Source organism: Salmo trutta, chromosome 3 (genome assembly GCF_901001165.1).
Source record: "Salmo trutta chromosome 3, fSalTru1.1, whole genome shotgun sequence".
In the NCBI taxonomy this organism is placed as follows: Eukaryota; Metazoa; Chordata; class Actinopteri; order Salmoniformes; family Salmonidae; genus Salmo; species Salmo trutta.
The window spans coordinates 66427803-66453781 of record NC_042959.1 but is presented as its reverse complement, the minus strand read 5'-3'; the positions used below and the strand labels follow the sequence as shown (position 1 = coordinate 66453781).

Sequence of the window (25979 nt, the reverse complement as noted above, 5' to 3'; positions counted from 1 at the left end):
AATGAGATACGGAGTACGTATGTCCTATAACTTTAAATGTAGTGGTCCAATAATACATAATATATAAAAAGCTTATGATAAGTTTGATTTTGTTTAATTTGTTTTTATTTCTTTGCTCGCTACTGTAAAGCGTATTTTGGTCTTTGAAAATAGCTATATAAATCCCATGTATTGTTACTATTGTATTACAGCTGCACTGGAAAGATTTGATCATTAAAAATAACATTTAAACCAGCTGTTGTTGAGAATGATTGGGTATACACACTAAAGTCTCTCTGCTATGGCAGTATATTTTATATGGAAATCTTAAACTGAAAAAAACAAACAGATATTGTAATTTTTAGCTCAATCTGAGTAAAAATTTGATTTTCAGAATCGGTGTCAGTGAAAACATGACACAAACCCTCCTCCACCCAGTTAAAACACACTTCAAGTATATATGTACAGATTTATTCTCATACCATCACAACAGAGTACTGTCTTCAGCTGTGCAACACACAACAAATCATAAATAAAAAATTATTGTAGCTGATTTGGCCTGTGAAATGGACCAAAGGACTTTTGTTGCCATATCCATGGCACAGAGAAACTAATTCAGAAAGCAACATTAAAAGGATTAGCTCCGTCCTAAAAATGCTGAAACTCCCTCTCCTGGTTCATAAAGAAATAAACCTGGAATGGGTATGACTCAAATAACCCATTATCAACTGAACTGGTCTTTATAAACATGGGAATTCAATTATATTTAATGTAAATGATTATCAAAACAAGCTTGTTAATTGAGTGAGTCTGCATTGTGAAATACAACCCAGGTATGTCTAGCTTTACCAAAACAAGGCCTCAGAGGCTTCTGGAAAGAGCATGAAGAGAAAAATTTGCTTAAAATGGCCAAAACACAAGCAAAATGTATATGAACAGTGCATGTACAGTAAATGGTTGTCAAGGAGATAAATATTTGCACTTAATTTACAGTGTGTAAAATAGAGGCAGAATATTAAAAAGGCCCACTGCGGCTGTTTTTTTATCTCAATATCAACTAATTTCTGGGTAACATAAGTACCTTAAAGTGACTTTCTTCAATCAAAAAGCAGTCAAAAACAACCTAAAATAACTTCTTAGCAAGAGCAATTTCCTCAAGCAAAAATGTTGCTATGACTGTCTAGGAGTGGCTGAGTGGGGAGGGGAAAACTGAAAAGCAGCTATTTTTGGCATGTCATCAGGCAGGCCAAAACTCCATTCCACTAAAACAGGCTGAAATTTCAGGTGGCTTTTTCAAACTGCTCTTACACTAAAAGGGCATTATCATAACTTTACAGTACTATTCCAACCTCAGTGTAAAAATATATATAAAACACAGGAAAAATAACATTTTTGACAGCACTTGACCAAATATCTCTGTGCCTTTCATTCAAAGCAAACAGTTAATTCCCAAAATGGAAAAAATAATGTAGGTTTGATACAGGACAAGTGAAAGATGTAGGGGAGGCAGACCGTGGCTGGGAGAGTGGGGACTGGGATACAATTAACTGTATAGTACTGCTTCTCACTGGAAAAATAAACTGAGGAGTGATGGTCCAAAACAGTGTCTCCAGGGGCAACTAAATAGATAGCCAGAGTGGAATTAAATGAAACGCCAAATGAAGGACATCAGTCATAATGTGAGAAAAACCAAACAGAACTTATATCTATCTTCTGAAGAAAATGTATTATATTCAACCACCAAAATAACAAGGTTTAGTGGTCAACTCTTCCTAAAGTCTATACCAAAACAAAACAAAAGTATGCTCACAATTATCAATCCTTAATTGGTTCATGTTGATGGTGAGATTGCTACGAGCATGAAAAGCTGGAATGCATGAAAGTAACATCTCTAGACTTCCACAAAGCTATGGTTAGATACCTGCACTCGAAGCAAGGTGATGACGAATAAGAACCATTACAAAATTCTGTTTATGTTCACGAACCCCAAGACATGAATAGTTGCTCTACAAACAACTATGCTGTCCTTAATTGGTCTTAATGACGTGAGTAGCTGATCTACGAGCAGTGACATTGTCCTCTCAGATCACGACACCATAGACATGAATAGTTGGCACATGAACAACAGTTACAACGTCTCATAAATATATCCCCTCCTGAGTTCCTGGAGGATGGTACAGTCTGAAAGCAGCACGCCAATGCTTCTCGCAGGGGAGAGGTGGAGGGCAGGGGGGTACTGTAAGGTTGAGATCCTCCTCGCCCACTTCCAATCCATGACTGAACAGTGAATACCAGCAAGCGACAACTGTTTGAGTTCTCTCTCCAGTCCCTGTGTTCAGACCAAAAAACCATTGCATCCCATCTACATGTACCCCCCCACCCACAAACAACCCAGCCCCGCCCCCTCCTCTCCCCTATCTACTCTGTCACACAGAACGCAATGTGCGTCATACATGGTGGAAGGAGTCTTCTTCAGCCACTGTGGTTCTTCTCTCCCCTCTCCACCTCTCCACCCACTTTATGGCCTCAGAGACCACGCAGACAGAGGACGTGAGGCCCACCAGAAACAGCAGGTCTGGAAGGGAAGAAGAGACGGACTGTTACTATAGCACATATAAACCCTCACCTCCATCACTAACAGACCAGGGTCCATCTCAGAACAGGAGAGCTGATGTAGGGATCAGGCCCCCCCCCCCCGTCCATTCATTACGGCGGCAGGTAGCCGAGGTTAGAGCGTTGGGCCAGTAACCGAAAGGTCGCTGATTTGAATACCGTGAAAAGTATGTCGCTGTGCCCTTGAGCAAGGCACTTAACTAATTTGCTCCCAGGGGCACTGTACAATGGTTTCCATTTCACACTCGTGTGTAACAGGACAAATATAAGCACCCTCCAAATGATTCTGATCCTAAAGGCTAAACTGATCCTAGATCAGAACTCCTATTCTGAGACGCTTTATGAATACGGGCCCTGAAGGCTTATGTTTAATCTTTAGCTCAGTGGGCCAACATGTCTTTCTTACCAAAGATGCTGAGGCTCTCTGTCTGGAAGACACTCTGCAGTGGAGGGAAGTAGATGACCGCCAGCTGGCCCATGATGGAACCCAGCACCGCATAGCAGAACATCTTGTTACTGCACAGGCCCATCTCATGGACCATACGAGTCTGACAGAAAGATGGAGAAACAGAGACCGTCATCATGAATCAACAACAGATCCTAGGTGACATGTTTCTGCCCACTAATCTCTCAGATCCTTCATCCTGTACAGGGCACAGCAGTGCACCCACCTGTGAGCGGGAGCTGAGGGCATTGAACATGTCGAAGAACACAAAGCAGGTGAAGGTCATGGTGGTGTCTCTGGGAGTGATCAGATTGTCCTGAAGCTGAGAGGAGGAGATACAAACACATTGATGGAATCAATCAGTCAACTGATACAGGAAATAGGTAGGGATTGGCTTGGATTCACTATTAAATGTGATCAGTGCGTTTCATTTTTTGGCTTCACGCATTTATTAAATCTGAAAACACACATTCCACATCAAAAGTAAATCAGCAGACCGCGTCATTACAGTACACAGCAGACCGCGTCATTACAGTACACAGCAGACCGCGTCATTACAGTACACAGCAGACCGCGTCATTACAGTACACAGCGTCATTACAGTACACAGCGTCATTACAGTACACAGTAGACCAATAAACAAACATCAGCCATATTATCAAAGAAGGCAACAATGTCCCAGGGAAAAAAACATATCTTATGAACACAAAAACAATACACAGTCTGATTGTAACAGGCCAGTCATAATCCTACTGCTGCTTGTAACGGGCCAGTCATACTCCTACTGCTGCTTGTAACGGGCCAGTCATACTCCTACTGCTGCTTGTAACGGGCCAGTCATACTCCTACTGCTGCTTGTAACGGGCCAGTCATACTGCTGCTTGTAACGGGCCAGTCATACTGCTGCTTGTAACGGGCCAGTCATACTGCTGCTTGTAGCGGGCCAGTCATACTGCTGCTTGTAGCGGGCCAGTCATACTGCTGCTTGTAGCGGGCCAGTCATACTGCTGATTGTAACGGGCCAGTCATACTGCTGATTGTAACGGGCCAGTCATACTGCTGATTGTAACTGGCCAGTCATACTGCTGATTGTAACTGGCCAGTCATACTGCTGATTGTAACTGGCCAGTCTAAAATGCTGATTGTAACTGGCCAGTCTAAAATACTGATTGTAACTGGCCAGTCTAAAATACTGATTGTAACTGGCCAGTCTAAAATACTGATTGTAACTGGCCAGTCTAAAATACTGATTGTAACTGGCCAGTCTAAAATACTGATTGTAACTGGCCAGTCTAAAATACTGATTGTAACTGGCCAGTCTAAATACTGATTGTAACTGGCCAGTCTAAAATACTGATTGTAACTGGCCAGTCTAAAATACTGATTGTAACTGGCCAGTCTAAAATACTGATTGTAACTGGCCAGTCTAAAATACTGATTGTAACTGGCCAGTCTAAAATACTGATTGTAACTGGCCAGTCTAAAATACTGATTGTAACTGGCCAGTCTAAAATACTGATTGTAACTGGCCAGTCTAAAATACTGATTGTAACTGGCCAGTCTAAAATACTGATTGTAACTGGCCAGTCTAAAATACTGATTGTAACTGGCCAGTCTAAAATACTGATTGTAACTGGCCAGTCTAAAATACTGATTGTAACTGGCCAGTCTAAAATACTGATTGTAACTGGCCAGTCTAAAATACTGATTGTAACTGGCCAGTCTAAAATACTGATTGTAACTGGCCAGTCTAAAATACTGATTGTAACTGGCCAGTCTAAAATACTGATTGTAACTGGCCAGTCTAAAATACTGATTGTAACTGGCCAGTCTAAAATACTGATTGTAACTGGCCAGTCTAAAATACTGATTGTAACTGGCCAGTCTAAAATACTGATTGTAACTGGCCAGTCTAAAATACTGATTGTAACTGGCCAGTCTAAAATACTGATTGTAACTGGCCAGTCTAAAATACTGATTGTAACTGGCCAGTCTAAAATACTGATTGTAACTGGCCAGTCTAAAATACTGATTGTAACTGGCCAGTCTAAAATACTGATTGTAACTGGCCAGTCTAAAATACTGATTGTAACTGGCCAGTCTAAAATACTGATTGTAACTGGCCAGTCTAAAATACTGATTGTAACTGGCCAGTCTAAAATACTGATTGTAACTGGCCAGTCTAAAATACTGATTGTAACTGGCCAGTCTAAAATACTGATTGTAACTGGCCAGTCTAAAATACTGATTGTAACTGGCCAGTCTAAAATACTGATTGTAACTGGCCAGTCTAAAATACTGATTGTAACTGGCCAGTCTAAAATACTGATTGTAACTGGCCAGTCTAAAATACTGATTGTAACTGGCCAGTCTAAAATACTGATTGTAACTGGCCAGTCTAAAATACTGATTGTAACTGGCCAGTCTAAAATACTGATTGTAACTGGCCAGTCTAAAATACTGATTGTAACTGGCCAGTCTAAAATACTGATTGTAACTGGCCAGTCTAAAATACTGATTGTAACTGGCCAGTCTAAAATACTGATTGTAACTGGCCAGTCTAAAATACTGATTGTAACTGGCCAGTCTAAAATACTGATTGTAACTGGCCAGTCTAAAATACTGATTGTAACAGGCCAGTCATAATACTGATTGTAACTGGCCAGTCTAAAATACTGATTGTAACTGGCCAGTCTAAAATACTGATTGTAACTGGCCAGTCTAAAATACTGATTGTAACTGGCCAGTCTAAAATACTGATTGTAACTGGCCAGTCTAAAATACTGATTGTAACTGGCCAGTCTAAATACTGATTGTAACTGGCCAGTCATAATACTGATTGTAACAGGCCAGTCATAATACTGATTGTAACAGGCCAGTCATAATACTGATTGTAACAGGCCAGTCATAATACTGATTGTAACAGGCCAGTCATAATACTGATTGTAACAGGCCAGTCATAATACTGATTGTAACAGGCCAGTCATAATACTGATTGTAACAGGCCAGTCATAATACTGATTGTAACAGGCCAGTCATAATACTGATTGTAACAGGCCAGTCATAATACTGATTGTAACAGGCCAGTCATAATACTGATTGTAACAGGCCAGTCATAATACTGATTGTAACAGGCCAGTCATAATACTGATTGTAACAGGCCAGTCATAATACTGATTGTAACTGGCCAGTCATAATACTGATTGTAACAGGCCAGTCATAATACTGATTGTAACAGGCCAGTCATAATACTGATTGTAACAGGCCAGTCATAATACTGATTGTAACAGGCCAGTCATAATACTGATTGTAACTGGCCAGTCATAATACTGATTGTAACTGGCCAGTCATAATACTGATTGTAACAGGCCAGTCATAATACTGATTGTAACAGGCCAGTCATAATACTGATTTGATAGAAGTTTGATCATGCTTTCCTGAATGATCAAGAACACTACTATGATTACAACTACTTGCCTCTCTCCAGAAGACGAACAGGGTGCCGCATACGATGACGAGTGCCGACACCAGCACCTTGACTAACAGACTGCGCGTGAGGATGCTGTCCCTTACATTCCTCGGAGGCTTCCGGATCACATCCTTATCCACTGGCTCCACTCCCAGACTAAGGATGACAGAGGATTACATGGATTTCCATCTACGGTAATTACCACAAACTATTTTTACACAAAGCATCAGTAATTGTGACTTTAAATCTGGTGGATTTAAATATGAAAGCAGCAGGTAGCCTAGCGGTTAGAGATTTGGGCAGGTAGCCTAGCGGTTAGAGATTTAGGCCAGTAAGCGAAAGCTCGCTAGTTTGAGTCCCCAGGCTGACAAGGTGAAAAAAAGAATCTGTCGCTGTGCCCTAATTGCTCCAGGGTTACCGTTGATAATGGCTGACCCTGGCCGTGACCCCACTCTCCGAGGGTTGGGATATGCAAAAAATGCATTTCCATTTCACACAAATGCGTATAATACACACTTGTACATGTGTGAAACAGGACAGATATAAGCACACACTAAATTCTTAAATGACACCAAATTCTTAAATTCTTATATAAAATCTTGTGAAACTGAGAGCAGACCATTTTCATGACAAAAGAATACAGTTCCCATAATGCTTTGTGTAGTGTCACCTCTGAGCGGGAGGTCCGTCCATGATGATGTTGATCCACAGGATCTGCATGGCATTCAGAGGGTTGGGGAAGTTCATCAGCGTTGCCAGGGAGATGAGGGTGAGCGCTGCAATGCTCCTAGGAAACACAATAATGCCAATTTAATCATATTTACAACAAAGTGGCCCATATAGCATTGTTTCAAGGAATCTCTTTATCAAAAAGGTAGCTCTCCATCACTCACGTGCTCAGCTGGAAGCGGACAAAGTTTTTAATGTTGTTGTAAATGCCTTTCCCTTCCTCGATGGCAGACCTAGGACGAAACAGAATGACAGAAATCTTAACTCATTTTTCTATCCTAGCAAAGACACATTTCTGGAAATCATGATGGCTTTGAAGCCCAAAAGAATTAGCAAACTGGTTAAGAGTATAAAGTGTTACTGCAAACTGTTTCTAAAAGTTTCCTCACAAGATGGTCTGGAAGTCATCGTCCACTAGGATCATGTCTGCTGCCTCTTTACAAACGTCAGTGCCAGTCTGGCCCATGGCAACGCCGATGTCTGCTGCTTTCAGCGCTACGGCATCATTCACACCATCACCCGTCATCGCCACCACAGCACCAATGTTCTGGAGAGACTGGAATGAGAGAGGGAGCGAGGAGATAGAACAGTCAAACCTTGTAATAAATCCACATTATAGTCATGAATTAAACTCCTGAAAGAACACAACAGTTTTTAGTTAATGAATCGAGTTCCCTGATCTTGATTGAACTCATTCTTTTAGATTAAAGGGATCTGAAATTATGGAGTGCATTTTCTAATAATTGTGTGATTTTCATTTTCTTCACTAGCACTCGTAACACTAGTGACTGGAAAACCACCAGGTATATACCGTAGACACTTCCCCGTGACTGAATGTCACAAATTGCGGTGGGAGTTTCTAGAGACTTCCCAGGGCTTTGGAGCCACATGCTGCCAGGCCAGGCTCTGCCTACGCAGAACAGGCATTCACACATCATCTCATGCCAGCTGGCTGACACTTGGCTGGGTTCTCACCTTGACTATCTTCAGCTTGTGTCTGGGGCTGGCCCGGTAGAACACCACGATCTGGAGGAGGCAGAGACATCACCCTGTTAGACATCACCCTGTTAACCCAGCCCTGTTAGACATCACCCTGTTTCACCCAGCCCTGTTAGACATCACCCTGTTAACCCAGCCCTGTTAGACATCACCCTGTTAACCCAGTCCTGTTAGACACCACCCTGTTAACCCAGCCCTGTTAGACATCACCCTGTTAACCCAGTCCTGTTAGACATCACCCTGTTTCACCCAGCCCTGTTCACCCAGCCCTGTGTTTGAGTGTTTTACAGCTTGATAAGGATGATGTTCACATTTAATAAAAGCTCTGACGAAGGCCAAGAGGGAGACATGTAAGCTTTAACACAAATAAGTGATATCAGCAAGAGCAGCGTGTGCATCTGTTCCTTGATGCACATTTACAATGTACATGTGAACGTAATGAAGGTATTCTATTCAATTCCAACAACTTTATTTGTCCACTTAGGACAATTACTATGTGAAGACGGTACACTCGATACTATTTAACCTGTTAGGGTGTAGGGGGCAGTATTTTCACGGCTGGATAAAAAAATGTACCCGATTTAATCTGGTTACTAATCCTACCCAGTAACTACAATATGCATATACTTATTATATATGGATAGAAAACACCCTAAAGTTTCTAAAACTGTTTGAATGGTGTCTGTGAGTATAACAGAACTCATTTGGCAGGCAAAACCCTGAGACAGATTCTGACAGGAAGTGGATACCTGATGTGTTGAATTGACTTTAAGCCTATACCATTGAAAAACAAAGGGGGTGAGGAATGTTTTGGCACTTCCTATTGCTTCCACAAGATGTCCCCAGCCTTTACAAAGTGTTTTGAGTCTTCTACTCTGAGATCTGACTGAAGAAGAGCCTTGGAATGGCGATGGCCCATTAGACACCTTGCGCGCGAGTTGATGGTGGGTACTCTCATTCCGAAACGTTTTAAAAGAGAACCCAATGGTCCGCCTTGAATTTTATTCATGTTCTGGTTAAAAAAGGCCCTAATGATTTATGCGATACAACGTTTGACATGTTTGAACGAACGTAAATATATTTTTTCCGTTCTTGAAGTGAAGTGAAGTCCGGCTGGCTTAGATCATGTGCTACAACACGGAGGTTTTTGGACATAAATGATGAGCTTTTTTGAACAAAACTACATTCGTTATGGACCTGGGATTCTTTGGAAGTGACATCTGATGAAGAGAATCAAAGGTAATGGATTATTTGCATAGTATTTTCGATTTTAGATCTCTCCAACATGGCGGTTAGTCTGTATCGCAATGCGTATTTTTCTGGCGCAGTGCTCAGATTATTGCAAAGTGTGATTTCCCAGTAAGGTTAATTTTAAATCTGGCAAGTCCATTGCGTTCAAGAGATGTAAATCTATAATTCTTTGAATGACAATATAATATTTTACCAATGTTTTCTAATATTAATTAATTATTTTGTTGTCATGACTTGACTGCCGGTATTGGAGGGAAACGATTTCCTGAACATCAACGCCATAGTAAAATGCTGTTTTTAGATATAAATATGAACTTGATAGAACTAAAAATGCATGCATTGTCTAACATAATGTCCTAGGAGTGTCATCTGATGGAGATTGTAAAAGGTTAGTGCATAATTTTAGCTGATTTTATGGTTTTGGTGACGCCTGTCTTTGAATCGACAATGCATTACACACAGCTATTATCAATGTACTCTCCTAACATAACCTAACTTTATGCTTTCCCCGTAAAACCTTTTTGAAATCGGACAACGTGGTTAGATTAAGAAGATGTTTATCTTTCAAAGGCTGTAAGTTAGTTGTATGTTTGAGAAATTTGAATTTTGACATTTATTTGGTTTCAAATTTGCCGCTCTTGAAATGCACCTGCTGTTGATAGGGTGCGCCACGGGTGGCACGCTAACGTCCCACATAGCCCCAAGAAGTTAACCTCTACGGGCCACGGGGGCAGTATTGAGAATTTTGAAAAAAATATGTGGCAATTTTTAACTGCCTCCTACACCAACTCAGAAGCTAGGATATGCATATTATTTACACATTCGGATAGAAAACACTCTGAATTTTCTAAAACAGTTTGAATGGTGTCTGTAAGTATAACAAAACTCATATTGCAGGCAAAAACCTGTGAAAAATAGATTAAAAAAAATGAGAATTTTGTGACTGTACTATTTAGTGTCATTGTTTTAAAGATACCACAGTGAGAAAGGATTCAGTTCGCAACTCCTACTGCTTCCACTAGATGTCAACGATCTTTAGAAAGTTGTTGGAAGCATCTGTGATGAATACTGACCGAATAAGAAAGCTTACAAGTTGACACGTCATCACTTCATTTTTTGCGCCTGCGCATGAATCTGAGAAGAGTGCCTTTGTCATTATCGTTTATTCTAGACACTTGATAGGTTGTGTGAAAATATTACTGATGTTTACTGATGTTTCACGTTAAAAATGGACCAAAAGATTAATGATGAACAACGTTTGACATGTTTAAACAAACGTAAATAGATTATTTACTAGGTTTTCTTTAGCTTTTCGACGTGACTTTACACTGCCCACCTCATTTTGTGGGAGCCTACTGAACGCTAACTATTTGGACATAAATTATGAACTTTGTCAAAAGAAACCACATTTGTTCTGGACCTGGGATCTCTGGCAGCGCCTTCTGATGGAGATAATCAAAGGTAAGGGGATATTTAGAATGTTATTATCGATATTAGATGATGCTAATGCTAACGGTATAGCTTAGCTTAGCTTAGCATATAGCTTATTGTTGTTAGCATAGTACCCAGTTTATGCAAAATGTGATTTCCCAGTAAAGTTATTTTGAGATCTGGCCATTCGGTAGCAATTACGAGATGATAATATATTATTCTTTGAATGACAATATTATAATTTACCAATGTTTTCAAATAGTAATTCCGTGATTTGTAATGCTGGATTCACTGGGTGCATTCGAGCCGAAAAAAATTCTGAATTTCACCGCGACTGTAAATGCTGTTTTTGGATATAAATATGAACTTGATGGAACTAAAAATGCATGTATTGTATAACATAATGTCCTATGAGTGTCATCTGATGCAGATTGTCAAAGGTAAGTGCATAATTCTAGCTAGTTTTCTGTCTGTTGATGCCCTTCTTTGAATTGGCTAAACATTACACGCAGCTATTGTCAATGTACTCTCCTCACATAACCTAACTTTATGCATTCTCCGTAATGCCTCTGAAAATCGGACAGCGTGGTTAGATTTAGAAGATATATCTTTCAAATGGAGGAAAATAGTTGATTATTTGATTTTTTGAAATGATTACTCTTGCAGTTTTGAATTCCCCGCCATGGTCACATGACAATGAATCCCAATACCGGGATAAGATCGGGATAAGATCCTCAACAGGTTAAAGAATAAGGATTGTGAGTCAGAGAAAGTCACAGTGTATTAGAGCCTGCCTGTGTTGATATGTTCCTACCCTGGGAACCATCTGAGACAGCTGTCGGAGGTCCATCTGGTCCACCTCCTCTCCAGACAGAGACTGGGAGCCCTTGGTGTAGATTCCCAGACGGCCCGCTGAGGACACACAAGGACACACACGCACGGTCAGATATTGCATCCCCATTTCATCATTCGTTTTTGCAAAAAATGTATCTCGGAGGTTGCAAGAGGGAGATTACAAGTTACAAGTGGGGGGAGATAAGTTACAAGAGGGAGAGAGAGATGAAGAGAGGAAAACGAGCGCGCCTCACCTATGGACACAGCGGTCTCCTGGGAGTCTCCAGTGATCATCTTGATGGCCACTCCTGAGCTGATGAGCGTGCCCACAGCCTCTTTGACCCCTGACCTGGGCGGATCGATGATGCCCACCAGGCCCAGGAACGACAGGTTGCCCATCTCCGAACCCGACGCAAAAGCCAGAACTGCACCGGAAAACAAGACAGAAGATTACATTGTTGTTACTTTAGCGATCCCCGAAGGAAAAAAGGTAGGGCTTTACTTGGAATCAGGCCAATGACACTGGCCACTTCCACCAACCCCCTTTACCTCTGAGGCCTGAGGATCCCATGTAACTCTTCTGCTGCTGGTAGAGCTTCCTCTGCTGGTGGTTGAGAGGTAGTGTTGTACCTTTGCTGTGGTAGTAGCTACAGAAGCGGATGACCTGCTCATAAGCCCCCTTCATGTAATACACACCTGGCTGGTCCTGAGGTAACACATCACCAAGGACAGAAAACACCATGACACATTCATCACACTGAAGCTCATAGGACAACACTACTACAGATAGAATGGCTCTTTGCTGTGTCCATGTTACGTAGAAGAGACAGTGAATGTGGAAAGGAGTAAGGGTGTTGGTGCTCTGGGCTGACTGACCTGCTGAGTGCGGTGGACACAGCGGACAGCCATCCACTTCTGTTCTGAACTGAAAGGGTTTTCCTCCAGACGTACATACTCCTGCTGCTGCCCTTCTAGACCCATCTGCAGGGAACATACTTTGGTGACCGGCTTCTGTTCATCTTTGTGTGTGTGTGTGTGTGTGTGTGTGTCTGCCAGAGACAGTGAGCATGTGATAGTTTCTCCCTCTGGGGACTGGTTAGTTTTCTAGTCACACTTGTAGGAGTGTGTATTCTCGTTGGTAACACACAGTCATCGAACCGAGTCTGGAAGTGTCCCACCCACACACACACACACACACACACACACACACACACACACACACACACACGAGTTTCCATCTCCAATTGTAATTACGACAGCGTTGTCAAGTCACACACTGTTACCAAGGCAGTCGCTCCCACAGGGCATGAGACTTGGTCCTGCTAGTCTACTGTTTTTGTCTGTGATACTGTGTAATAATCTGAACAGACACACATATTTATTTACATTTTACCTTTATTTAACTAGGCAAGTCAGTTAAGAACAAATTCTTATTTACAATGACGGCCTACCAGAAGGCATAAGGCATCCTGCGGGGACGGGGGCTAAGATAAAAAATATAGGACAAAACACACGTCACGACAAGAGAGACAACACAGCATATAACCCCTCTCACAGACACATATAACCCATGTGTGTGAATAATCTGAAGGGCTCTCACAGACACACATATAACCCCTGTGTGTTAATAATCTGAAGGGCTCTCACAGACACACATATAACCCCTGTGTGTTAATAATCTGAAGGGCTCTCACAGACACACATATAACCCCTGTGTGTGAATAATCTGAAGGGCTCTCACAGACACACATATAACCCCTGTGTGTTAATAATCTGAAGGGCTCTCACAGACACACACATAACCCCTGTGTGTTAATAATCTGAAGGGCTCTCACAGACACACATATATCCCGTGTGTTAATAATCTGAAGGGCTCTCACAGACACACATATAACCCCTGTGTGTTAATAATCTAAAGGGCTCTCACAGACACACATATAACCCCTGTGTGTGAATAATCTGAAGGGCTCTCACAGACACACATATAACCCCTGTGTGTTAATAATCTGAAGGGCTCTCACAGACACACATATAACCCCTGTGTGTTAATAATCTGAAGGGCTCTCACAGACACACATATAACCCCTGTGTGTTAATAATCTAAAGGGCTCTCACAGACACACATATAACCCCTGTGTGTTAATAATCTGAAGGGCTCTCACAGACACACATATATCCCCTGTGTGTTAATAATCTGAAGGGCTCTCACAGACACACATATATCCCCTGTGTGTTAATAATCTGAAGGGCTCTCACAGACACACATATATCCCCTGTGTGTTAATAATCTGAAGGGCTCTCGCAGACACACATATAACCCCTGTGTGTTAATAATCTGAAGGGCTCTCACAGACACACATATAACCCCTGTGTGTGAATAATCTGAAGGGCTCTCACAGACACACATATAACCCCTGTGTGTTAATCTGAAGGGCTCTCACAGACACATAACGCTTGTGTGTGCTTACTGTTTTGTGGCCAGGGTGCTAACGGCGTCGGCTAGCAATGTAATGTGTATATACACATGTATGTATGTATGTATGTATGTATGTATGTATGTATGTATGTACCTTCATGGCCAGGGCGATGAGGGCCCCCTCAGTGGGGCGTCCCATCAGGGTGTTGTTCCTGATGACAGCGTCATTGCATATGCAACCAGCCTATCAGAGAGCAGAAGGACAGGCGGTTATGACATCAGATGCTAGCCCAGATCCTTTATCCATGCCGTCGTAGAGGGACAGTTCACCACATGTTCTGTGTCTCTCCGGCGTTATTACATGAGTGCAGACCAACTCATCCCTTCAGAGTATTGAGATTTACCCCAATGACCACATATCTGTCCCAGTTTCTCACCTCTACAATCTTGCTGACGGAGGTGTTTGAGAAGCCGTGGATCTCCTCCCCGTGCAGTAACACCTCCCCAGCTCCGTTGTAACCCACGCCCGTCACCTGGCAGAGAGGACAACATGGAGGACACAGCAAAACAATGAAGATCAACAAACATCCCCCCAAAATATTTTGGATGTAAACCCTCATTTCACAAGATAAATTGACTGAACACATTGTCATTTACGGTAAGGACCTTGCCAGATGACTAAATAACAGTCCTAAACTACATTTACATTTACATTTTAGTCATTTAGCAGACGCTCCAGAGCGACTTACAGTAGTGAATGCATACATTTCATACAATTTCATACATTTTTTTCCTGTGGGAATCGAACCCACAACCCTGGTGTTGCAAACACCATGCTCTACCAACTGAGCTACAGGGAAGGCTAGCCTCACACACAAGTCTACCTCAACATGTAGTCCATCAGCGGTGAACAGGTGAGTGACGGTCATCTCGTTCTTGGTCAGAGTCCCCGTCTTGTCTGAGCAGATGACGTTGCAGCAGCCTGGGTGATGGAGGAAGTGATGGGGTCAAATTAGACACACACACACACACACACACACACACACACGCTCGGCTCACTTCACCTCCGCCAGACCCTACCAAGTGTCTCCACGATGGGCAGCTTCTTGACAATGGCCCTCTTCTTGACCATCCTCATCACACCGAGGGCCAAGGTGACCGTCACCACGATGGGTAGACCCTCAGGGATGGCTGCCACCGCCAGGCTTGGGTAAGAGGGGAGGAAGAGGGAGGAGACGAGAGCAGAAAACCGCTAAGTCTTTACTTGAAGAGAGTACACAGTGTGTACATTGGCATTCCTACCAACTTTATTCACAACACCTCACTTCACCTTCCAGGTGTGAGAAAAGAACACTTTCACTGTAATGTAAATACAGGTTAACAAGGTTAGCTGCACACCCCGAGGTACTGACGGTGCAAAGTGATGAGGAATGAGAAAATCTCTGATCTCTTGTGAAAGAGAAAACACTGCCTTGCTAAAATCACCACAATGACATGACCCCAATTGTGTGATTGTATTACAGTGTTTTTAAAACTTAAAAAATAACAAAATGCACTGACATGACAGGAAGTTTAATCTAACCCTTACACTACTGCGTTCACCCCCGTAACAACCATCAAATCCCCCATTATGCTCTGCTAACCTACTCAGATGTCACACTGAATGAATTAGTGTTATCAAAAGATCCTTCACATGGCATTCTGCCCTGGGGAACACTAAACATACTGTGTTGTTGGATTAGACGTCTATGGTAGAGAACATGCCCATATCTTGGGATATGTTGACAATGACAGAAACAACGGCAACACATCATTTATACAAAGCACTGTAATATTTGCATATATGGAATATACAAATTGGGGCTTACCTGACACCGATGGTGAACATGTCTAATAAGTGTTTCCCCTGGAGCCAACCAACCAGCATGATCACCCCTGAAACCCATGGCAACACTCATTAGTGGTGGTTAGCCATGTACTGGCTAGGAGCATTAACACTATATAGACAGTATTAACACTATATAGAGAGCATTAACACTATATAGACAGTATTAACACTATATAGAGAGCATTAACACTATATAGACAGTATTAACACTATATAGACAGTATTAACACTATATAGACAGCATTAACACTATATAGACAGCATTAACACTATATAGACAGCATTAACACTATATAGACAGCATTAACACTATATAGACAGCATTAACACTATATAGACAGCATTAACACTATATAGACAGCATTAACACTATATAGACAGCATTAACACTATATAGACAGCATTAACACTATATAGACAGCATTAACACTATATAGACAGTATTAACACTATATAGACAGTATTAACACTATATAGACAGTATTAACCTGTTAGGGCTAGGGGGCAGTATTTACACGGCCGGATAAAAAACATACCCGATTTAATCTGGTTATTACTACTGCCCAGAAACTAGAATATGCATATAATTATTGGCTTTGGATAGAAAACACCCTAAAGTTTCTAAAACTGTTGGTGTCTGTGAGTATAACAGAACTCATATGGCAGGCAAAAACCTGAGAAGATTCTGTACAGGAAGTGCCCTCTCTGACCATTCCTTGAGCTTCTTGGACTCTGTTTATTGAAAACTTAGGATCTTTGCTGTAACGTGACACTTCCTACGGCTCCCATAGGCTCTCAGAACCCGGGAAAAAGCTGAATGATGTAATTCCAGCCCCTGGCTGAAAAACATTAGCGCCTTTGGTAAGTGCTCTATCAGAGGACAATGGGCTGAGGCGCGTGCACGAGGCGACCCCATGTTTTTATTTTCTCTCTCTTTGTACTAAAACACAGATTCCCGGTCGGAATATTATCGCTTTTTTACAAGAAAAATTGCATAAAAATTGATTTTAAACAGCGGTTGACATGCTTCGAAGTACGGTAATGGAATATTTAGAATTTTTTTGTCACGAAACGTGTCGGGCGCGTCACCCTTATTTACCCTTCGGATAGTGTCTTGAACGCACGAACAAAACAGAGGATATTTGAACATAACTATGGATTATTTTGAACCAAACCAACATTTGTTATTGAAGTAGAAGACCTGGGAGTGCATTCTGATGAAGAACAGCAAAGGTAATAACATTTTTCTTATAGTAAATCTGACTTTGGTGAGGGCTAAACTTGGTGGGTGTCTAAATAGCTAGCCCTGTGATGCCGGGCTATCTACTTAGAATATTGCAAAATGTGCTTTCACCGAAAAGCTATTTTAAAATCGGACATAGCGAGTGCATAGAGGAGTTCTGTATCTATAATTCTTAAAATAATTACGTTTTTTGTGAACGTTTATCGTGAGTAATTTAGTAAATTCACCGGAAGTTTGCGGGGGGTATGCTAGTTCTGAACGTCACATGCTAATGTAAAAAGCTGGTTTTTGATATAAATATGAACTTGATTGAACAAAACATGCATGTATTGTATAACATAATGTCCTAGGGGTGTCATCTGATGAAGATCATCAAAGGTTAGTTCTGCATTTAGCTGTGGTTTTGTTTTTTGTGACATTATATGCTAGCTTGAAAAATGGGTGTCTGATTATTTCTGGCTGTGTACTCTGCTGACATAATCTAATGTTTTGCTTTCGTTGTAAAGCCTTTTTGAAATCGGATAGTGTGGTTAGATTAACGAGAGTCTTGTCTTTAAAATGGTGTAAAATAGTCATATGTTTGAGAAATTGAAGTAATAGAATTTCTAAGGTATTTGAATTACGCGCCACAGGATTCCACTGGCTGTTACGTAGGTGGGACGATTTCGTCCCACGTATCCTAGAGAGGCTAACTGGCTGGGAGCATTAACACTATAGACAGCATTAACACTATATAGACAGCATTAACACTATATAAACAGTATTAACTGGCTGGGAGCATTAACACTATATAGACAGCATTAACTGGCTGGGAGCATTAACACTATATAGACAGTATTAACTGGCTGGGAGCATTAACACTATATAGACAGCATTAACACTATATAGACAGCATTAACTGGCTGGGAGCATTAACACTATATAGACAGTATTAACTGGCTGGGAGCATTAACACTATATAGACAGCATTAACACTATATAGACAGTATTAACTGGCTGGGAGCATTAACACTATATAGACAGTATTAACACTATATAGACAGTATTAACTGGCTGGGAGCATTAACACTATAGACAGCATTAACACTATATAGACAGCATTAACACTATATAAACAGTATTAACTGGCTGGGAGCATTAACACTATATAGACAGCATTAACTGGCTGGGAGCATTAACACTATATAGACAGTATTAACTGGCTGGGAGCATTAACACTATATAGACAGCATTAACACTATATAGACAGCATTAACTGGCTGGGAGCATTAACACTATATAGACAGTATTAACTGGCTGGGAGCATTAACACTATATAGACAGCATTAACACTATATAGACAGCATTAACACTATATAGACAGTATTAACTGGCTGGGAGCATTAACACTATATAGACAGTATTAACACTATATAGACAGTATTAACTGGCTGGGAGCATTAACACTATATAGACAGTATTAACACTATATAGACAGCATTAACACTATATAAACAGTATTAACTGGCTGGGAGCATTAACACTATATAGACAGCATTAACACTATATAGACAGCATTAACACTATATAGACAGTATTAACTGGCTGGGAGCATTAACACTATATAGACAGTATTAACACTATATAGACAGTATTAACTGGCTGGGAGCATTAACACTATATAGACAGTATTAACACTATATAGACAGCATTAACACTATATAGACAGTATTAACTGGCTGGGAGCATTAACACTATATAGACAGTATTAACACTATATAGACAGCATTAACTGGCTGGGAGCATTAACTATAGATACAGTACTGTTCAAAAGTTTGGGGTCACTTAGAAAATATCCTTGTTGAAAGAAAAGCACATTTTTGTCCATTAAAATATCAAATTGATCAGAAATACAGTCTAGAGTTTATTAATGTTGTAAATGACTATTGTAGCTGGAAACGGCTGATGCTTTATGGAATATCTACATAGGCGTACAGAGGCCCATGATCAGCAACCATCACTCCTGTGTTCCAATGGCACGTTGTGTTAGCTAATCCAAGGTTATCATTTTAAAAGGCTAATTGATCATTAGAAAACCCTTTTGCAATTATGTTAGCACAGCTGAAAACTGTTGTGCTAATTAAAGAAGCAATACAACGGGCCTTCTTTAGACTAGTTGAGTATTTGGAGCATCAGCAATTGTGGGTTCGATTACAGGCTCAAAATGACCAGAAACAAAGAACTTTCTTCTGAAACTCGTCAGTCTATTCTGGTTCTGAGAAATGAAGGCTATTCCATGCGAGAAATTGCCAAGAAACTGACGATCTCGTACACCACTGTGTAATAGTCCCTTCACAGAACAGAGCAAACTGGCCCTAACCAGAATAGAAAGAGTGGGAGGCCCCGGTGCACAACAGGACAAGTACATTAGAGTGTCTAGTTTTGAGAAACAGACACCTCACAAGTCCTCAACTGGCAGCTTCATTAAATAGTACCCGCAAAACACCAGTCTCAAAGTCAACAGTGAAGAGGCGACTCCGGGATGAGTTCCTCTGTTCAGTGTCTTAATCTTTTCTTTTCTAGTCTAAAGATGGCCAGTTGTATTGCTTCCTTAAATCAGCACAACAGTTTTCAGCTGTGCTAACATAATTGCAAAAGGGTTTTCTAATGATCAATTAGCCTATTAAAATGATAAACTTGGATTAGCTAACACAACGTGCCATTGGAACACAGGAGTGATGGTTGCTGATAAATGTAGATATTCCATTTTTTGTTTTGTTTATACAGCCGTTTCCAGCTACAATAGTCATTTACAACATTAACAATGTCTAGACTGTATTTCTGATCAATTTTAATGGACAAAACAAGGACATTTCTAAGTGACCGTACATACATATACACACAGTATTAACTGACTGGGAGCATTAACAGTCTCAGGGTTCTCCCCAGGATTGTTTTAACAAGGTGGGGTTGCTGAGTACTTTGTTTCTCAACACCTGTACCTGCCATTTTCTGCAATCTAGAGCAAAAAATGCCTTAAATGATAAATAAAGTAACAAATATATATAATTAATTATTTATTTTTATGATTATATAGTGGCGCTGCCAGTCCAGGAGGTGGCGCAGTGCCCGTCTTACATTCTTTTGGGGAGGGGGGGGGGGGGCGAGTATACAATATACCTGTATATAGAGTATAAACTGGCTTGGAGCAGTATATATATATATATATATATATATATATATACACACACACACACAGTATAAACTGGCTTGGAGCAGTATATACAGTTGAAGTCGGAAGTTTACATACACTTAGGTTGGAATCATTAAAACAAATTTTTCAACCACTCCACAAATTTCTTGTTAAGAAACTATAGTTTTGGCAAGTCGGTTAGGACATCTACTATGTGCATGACACAAGTCATTTTTCCAACAATTGTTTACAGACAGATTATTTAACTTATAATTCACTGTATCACAATTCCAGCGGGTCAGAAGTTTACATACACTAAGTTGACTGTGCCTTTAAACAGCTTGGAACATTCCCGAAAATGATGTCATGGCTTTAGAAGATTCTGATAGGCTAATTGACATCCTTTGAGTCAATTGGAGGTGTACCTGTGGATGTATTTCAAGGCCTACCTTCAAACTCAGTGCCACTTTGCTTGACATCATGGGAAAATCTAAAGAAATCAGCCAAGATCTCAGAAGAATTATTGTAGACCTTCACAAGTCTGGTTCATCCTTGGGAGCAATTTCCAAATGCCTGAAGGTACCACGTTCATCTGTACAAACAATAGTACGCAAGTATAAACACCATGGGACCACGCAGCCGTCATACCGCTCAGGAAGGAGACGCATTCTGTCTCCTAGAGATGAACGTACTTTGGCGCCGAAAAGTGCAAATCAATCCCAGAACAACAGCAAAGGACCTTGTGAAGATGCTGGAGGAAACAGGTACAAAGGTATCTATAACCGAGTCCTATATCAACATAACCTGAAAGGCTGCTCAGCAAGGAAGAAGCCACTGCTCCAAAACCGGCATAAAAAATCCAGACTACGGTTTGCAACTGCACATGGGGACAAAGATCGTACTTTTTGGAGAAATGTCCTCTAGTCTGATGAAACAAAAAAAGAACTTTTTGTCCATAATGACCATCATTATGTTTGGAGGAAAAAGGGGGAGGCTTGCAAGCCGAAGAACACCATCCCAACCTTGAAGCACAGGGGTGGCAGCATCATGTTGTGGGGGTGCTTTGCTGCAGGAGGGACTGGTGCACTTCACAAAATAGATGGCTTCATGAGGAAGGAAAAGTATGTGGATATATTGAACCAACATCTCAAGACATCAGTCAGGAAGTTAAATCTTGGTCGCAAATGGGTCTTCCAAATGGACAATGACCCCAAGCATACTTGTAAAGTTGTGGAGGAAAAATGGCTTAAGGACAACAAAGTCAAGGTATTGGAGTGGCCATCACAAAGCCCTGACCTCATCCTATAGAGGAGGCGAGTGCGAGCAAGGAGGCCTACAAACCTGACTCAGTTACACCAGCTGTCAGGAGGAATGGGCCACAATTCACCCAACTTATTGTGGGAAGCTTGTGGAAGCCTACCCGAAACGTTTGACCCAAGTTAAACAATTTAAAGGCAAAGCAAACAAATACTAATTGAGTGTATGTAAACTTCTGACCCACTGGGAATGTGATAAAATAAATAAAAGCTGAAATCAATCATTCTCTCTACTATTATTCTGACATTTCACATTCTTAAAATAAAGTGGTGATCCTAACTGACCTAAGACAGGGAATTCTTACTTGGATTAAACGTCAGGAATTGTGAAAAACTGAGTTTAATGTATTTGGCTAAGGTGTATGTAAACTTCGACTTCAACTGGCTTGGAGCAGTATGTAGACACAGTATAAACTGGCTTGGAGCATACAGTATGTCTACAGAAAATACCTCTTGGAGAGGCAGACAAGAACATTCAATACCCTTTGGTAAAACACACACACATAATACTGTACATGCCATTTTGCAGACACTTAGTATCCAAAGGGACTTAGTCATGCGTGGATACATTTTACATATGGGTGTTCTCTGGGAATCGAACCCACTAATCCTGGTGTTGCAAGCGCCATGCTCTACCTACTGAGCCATTCAGGACCACGAGAACATGTGCACATTTGAGAAGACCAAAAAAGATGTAGTACCTATGATTCCAAAGGAATAAAGCGAGAGCTGTTTTCCAAGCAGGTCCATGCTTTTCTGTAAAGGTGTTTTAGGGGCCTCCTCTGCTTGCATCATCTTAAAAACCTCTCCAAATTCAGAATTTTCTCCTGTTCCTATGACAATACCCTATAAGACAAAAACAAAAAGGTTACACAATGATATAAGACGTTATTAATCACAATCTGTAACTTTAATTTCCAGCCAGAAGTGCTGCTCCATAACTTATTGGTAAACTGTTGGGATGGGTCATGTGAGGTACCTTGGCTTTGCCACATCGCACCAGGGTTCCCATGAAGGCCACATTGCTGCGGGAGGTGATGTCATTGTTGGTGGGCTGGTGGGACGTGGACTTGGAGCAGGGAGTGGTCTCTCCCGTCAGACTGGACTCATCCACTGATAGGTCAGTTGCCTGGGAGAGAGAGGGGTGAAAGGTTTGCCAGTCACTTCAACAATTCTTTTGCTGACAGCTTTTTTTGTAGAGCTAGTGAAGTCCCACCCATTGCAGATCTATGTTTATGTGTAAGAGTGAGGATGACAGTATCTTTTACAGCTTCTGAACAGGTGTGAGTGTATAACATACCTCAAAGAGTCGGAGGTCAGCCGGGACTCTCTCCCCAACAGAGAGACAGACAGTGTCTCCAGGGACCAACTCCCGAGCCAGCATGCGCTCCAGGTGTCCTTCCCTCACACTAGAGGGGAGGGGGAGATGGAGAGACAGAAACAACGGGGAGAGCGAGAGAGAGTCAGACAGAGAGAGGAGAGATAGAGACAAATGGGGAGGATGAGACAGAGAGCGAGACAAAGAGAGCGCGAGAAGAGAGAGCGAGACAGAGGGAGCACGAGAAGAGACAGAGAGAGACAAGAAAGCGAGACCGAGAGAGAGGAGAGAGAAGAGGGAATTGAACTGTAATCAGCAATGACCATGCTAATGCTACAGCATGCAAGCTAACCTACACTATGCTTGTTCCACCACCAGCATCCAAGGGCAACAGCTTGTAGAAGCCTGGGGTATGGAAGAGTGTGTGTGTGTGTGTGTGTGTGTGTGTGTATATTTTAAGGGGAGGGGGGGATCTTGTGTTTGAAGTGCAAATCTGGCCCTCTGGATCCTGTTTGAAGTGGAAATTACATCCATTTCTCCATGTCCCCTTTTCACTTCTTTCAGGAGGCACCAGTGCTTTCTTTATCCCAGGATGTGTGCACTAAGTCTATGGGAGTGACGTCGGTCCTAAGCTGCTTCCACTGTCATGTTTGACTGTCATTGCATATGTAGATACAATTAGTGATGGGTGAGAGAGAAAAACATAACAGAGAGCATTGGAGCGGAGAGAGGCAGTGCTCACCAGTGGCATTCTGGAGGCACAAGTTTTCCCAGCTCTTCAAGGGACTTCTCAGAGCGGTATTCCTTCAGAGAAACAGAGAGAGCATAGCTGAAACAACTCTCTACAAATGTCTTTGATCAGTATTCATGCCCCTCATAAATGATGGAACAGCAATGCATTTCCAATGTTCTCTCTACAGAGACGAGCCCCACACGCACACACACACACACACACACACACACACACACACACACACCCGTCTGTTCTGTTCCACTGTGATCTATTTGGCATCTGGCTTTGTGCTCTGAGAAAACACCATGACATCTGCAGAGAAACACACTGACTGACTCCCTGTCACAACTAACACAGTTCACAGAGTGAAGGCAAATAAAGAGGTCTCACCTGGACAAAGGCAACTGTAACCACTATTATAATGGCCTGTCAAGGAGAAAAAGAGGGATGGGGAGAGAGAGAGAGAGATATATATATAAAATAGGTTAGCGCTTAACTCTCCATTCTCTGTAGTACCCAGTCTAATCCGTTGTCAGACATTTCTGGAGCACCATGGAATTACTCACAGTACTAAATGGTATACTATAAATAACCTGTGTGGTGATGGGGTTCCTTACCACTGTGATGCTGATGGCATCATCAAACTGGCGCATGAGCACACTGATGACAGCAGAGGCCAGTAGCAACATGATGAGAGGATCCTTAAACTGGGGGAGGGAGAGAGAAAAAGAGAAAGAGAGACATCATTGAGCTGTTGCACTACACGATCAATACCAATGTTCCACATCTGATGTGATCGGTAGTGACTTGTGTGAGTGACTGAATGAGTGACTATATAGAAGAGACACAGAATAAGGGTCTCTGTACAGAGAAAGTCAGAAGCCCATTCATTTGTCAAACAAGGTCCTGGAACGGATGACACGGCAAACCTCCAACAGTCAGAAACTACATCTGAAACCTCTCTGGCAGACAGAGAGAGAGTAATGGCTGAATGTAGCCTGGTTCTTCTCTGGTTTCTTCCTAGGTTCCTGCCTTTTTAGGGAGCTTTTCCTAGCTACCGTGCTTCTACATCTGCATTGCTTGCTGTTTGGGGTTTTAGGCTGACTTTAGAGGCGAGGGGAGACTGACTAATCTACAAATCACCTTGCATCATAAATAACTACTCAATATTATTTGCAGATCAGTCAGTCAGTCACAATTGACCCATTATACATCATGGTTTTGATGCTCTCAAACACGGCCACTGACTGCACAGTGGGAGTACAGGCCCAATCTGTCATGTCTGGGCCAGACACTAATTAGTCAGCCAATGGTGCTGTGTTGCTGTCGCTCCCTTTGACAGGATAATTGAGGCAGCATGGCGAGCGGACAAAGCATCGAGTCTACAGTAATTCATGTGTTCAATACTTACATAGGGGTTCAAAATCAGAGAGGAGTGACAGAGTTTGATTAAAGGCCTCCAGAGCCCTGGTTTCCTGGTTACTTACATTTTACATTGTAGTCATTTAGCAGACGCTCTTATCCAGAGAGACTTACAGTAGTGAATGCATACATTTCATTCTTCATTTCATGCATTTCTATTCTTTAAAAAAAAAAAAAAATTGTACTGGCCCCCCGTGGGAATCGAACCCACAACCCTGGCGTTGCACACACCATGCTGGCATTGCAAACACCATGCTCTACCAACTGAGCCACAAGGAACAAGGAACAAGATCAGGTAAGGGTGACAGTGTTTGATTAAAGGCCTCCAGAGCCCTGGTTTCCTGGTTACTTCTGACAGGAACAAGATCAGGTCGGAGTGACAGTGTTTGATTAAAGGCCTCCAGAGCCCTGGTTTCCTGGTTACTTCTGACAGGAACAAGATCAGGTCGGAGTGACAGTGTTTGATTAAAGGCCTCCAGAGCCCTGGTTTCCTGGTTACTTCTGACAGGAACAAGATCAGGTCGGAGTGACAGTGTTTGATTAAAGGCCTCCAGAGCCCTGGTTTCCTGGTTACTTCTGACAGGAACAAGATCAGGTCGGAGTGACAGTGTTTGATTAAAGGCCTCCAGAGCCCTGGTTTCCTGGTTACTTCTGACAGGAACAAGATCCCCCTATAGGCCCAGTACCTTCCTAAATGCTGACATCACACTCTGGGACATCT

The 25979-nt window shown here is 41.8% G+C and overlaps 1 protein-coding gene across 5 annotated transcripts in view; it reads right to left on the bottom strand.

Annotated features, from left to right (window-relative positions):
* Positions 1 to 428: 428 nt before the first annotated feature.
* LOC115184575 (calcium-transporting ATPase type 2C member 1) overlaps positions 429 to 25979 on the bottom strand; it is a 61062-nt gene continuing 35511 nt past the window's right edge. For all 5 annotated transcript variants that reach the window (XM_029745432.1, XM_029745435.1, XM_029745433.1 and 2 more), the window contains exons 4-26: positions 24454 to 24543; positions 24227 to 24262; positions 23846 to 23907; positions 23086 to 23194; positions 22765 to 22914; positions 22487 to 22631; positions 16035 to 16101; positions 15247 to 15371; positions 15051 to 15148; positions 14604 to 14699; positions 14321 to 14410; positions 12627 to 12731; positions 12300 to 12456; positions 12005 to 12175; positions 11731 to 11828; positions 8211 to 8261; positions 7625 to 7791; positions 7400 to 7468; positions 7177 to 7293; positions 6515 to 6662; positions 3264 to 3359; positions 2999 to 3140; positions 429 to 2554 (exon numbers count right to left, since the gene is read on the bottom strand). In XM_029745432.1, the coding sequence (XP_029601292.1) occupies positions 2427 to 2554; positions 2999 to 3140; positions 3264 to 3359; positions 6515 to 6662; positions 7177 to 7293; positions 7400 to 7468; positions 7625 to 7791; positions 8211 to 8261; positions 11731 to 11828; positions 12005 to 12175; positions 12300 to 12456; positions 12627 to 12731; positions 14321 to 14410; positions 14604 to 14699; positions 15051 to 15148; positions 15247 to 15371; positions 16035 to 16101; positions 22487 to 22631; positions 22765 to 22914; positions 23086 to 23194; positions 23846 to 23907; positions 24227 to 24262; positions 24454 to 24543 (2517 nt within the window). In that variant the 3' untranslated portion in view covers positions 429 to 2426. The remainder of the gene's footprint in view (positions 2555 to 2998; positions 3141 to 3263; positions 3360 to 6514; positions 6663 to 7176; positions 7294 to 7399; positions 7469 to 7624; positions 7792 to 8210; positions 8262 to 11730; positions 11829 to 12004; positions 12176 to 12299; positions 12457 to 12626; positions 12732 to 14320; positions 14411 to 14603; positions 14700 to 15050; positions 15149 to 15246; positions 15372 to 16034; positions 16102 to 22486; positions 22632 to 22764; positions 22915 to 23085; positions 23195 to 23845; positions 23908 to 24226; positions 24263 to 24453; positions 24544 to 25979) is intronic.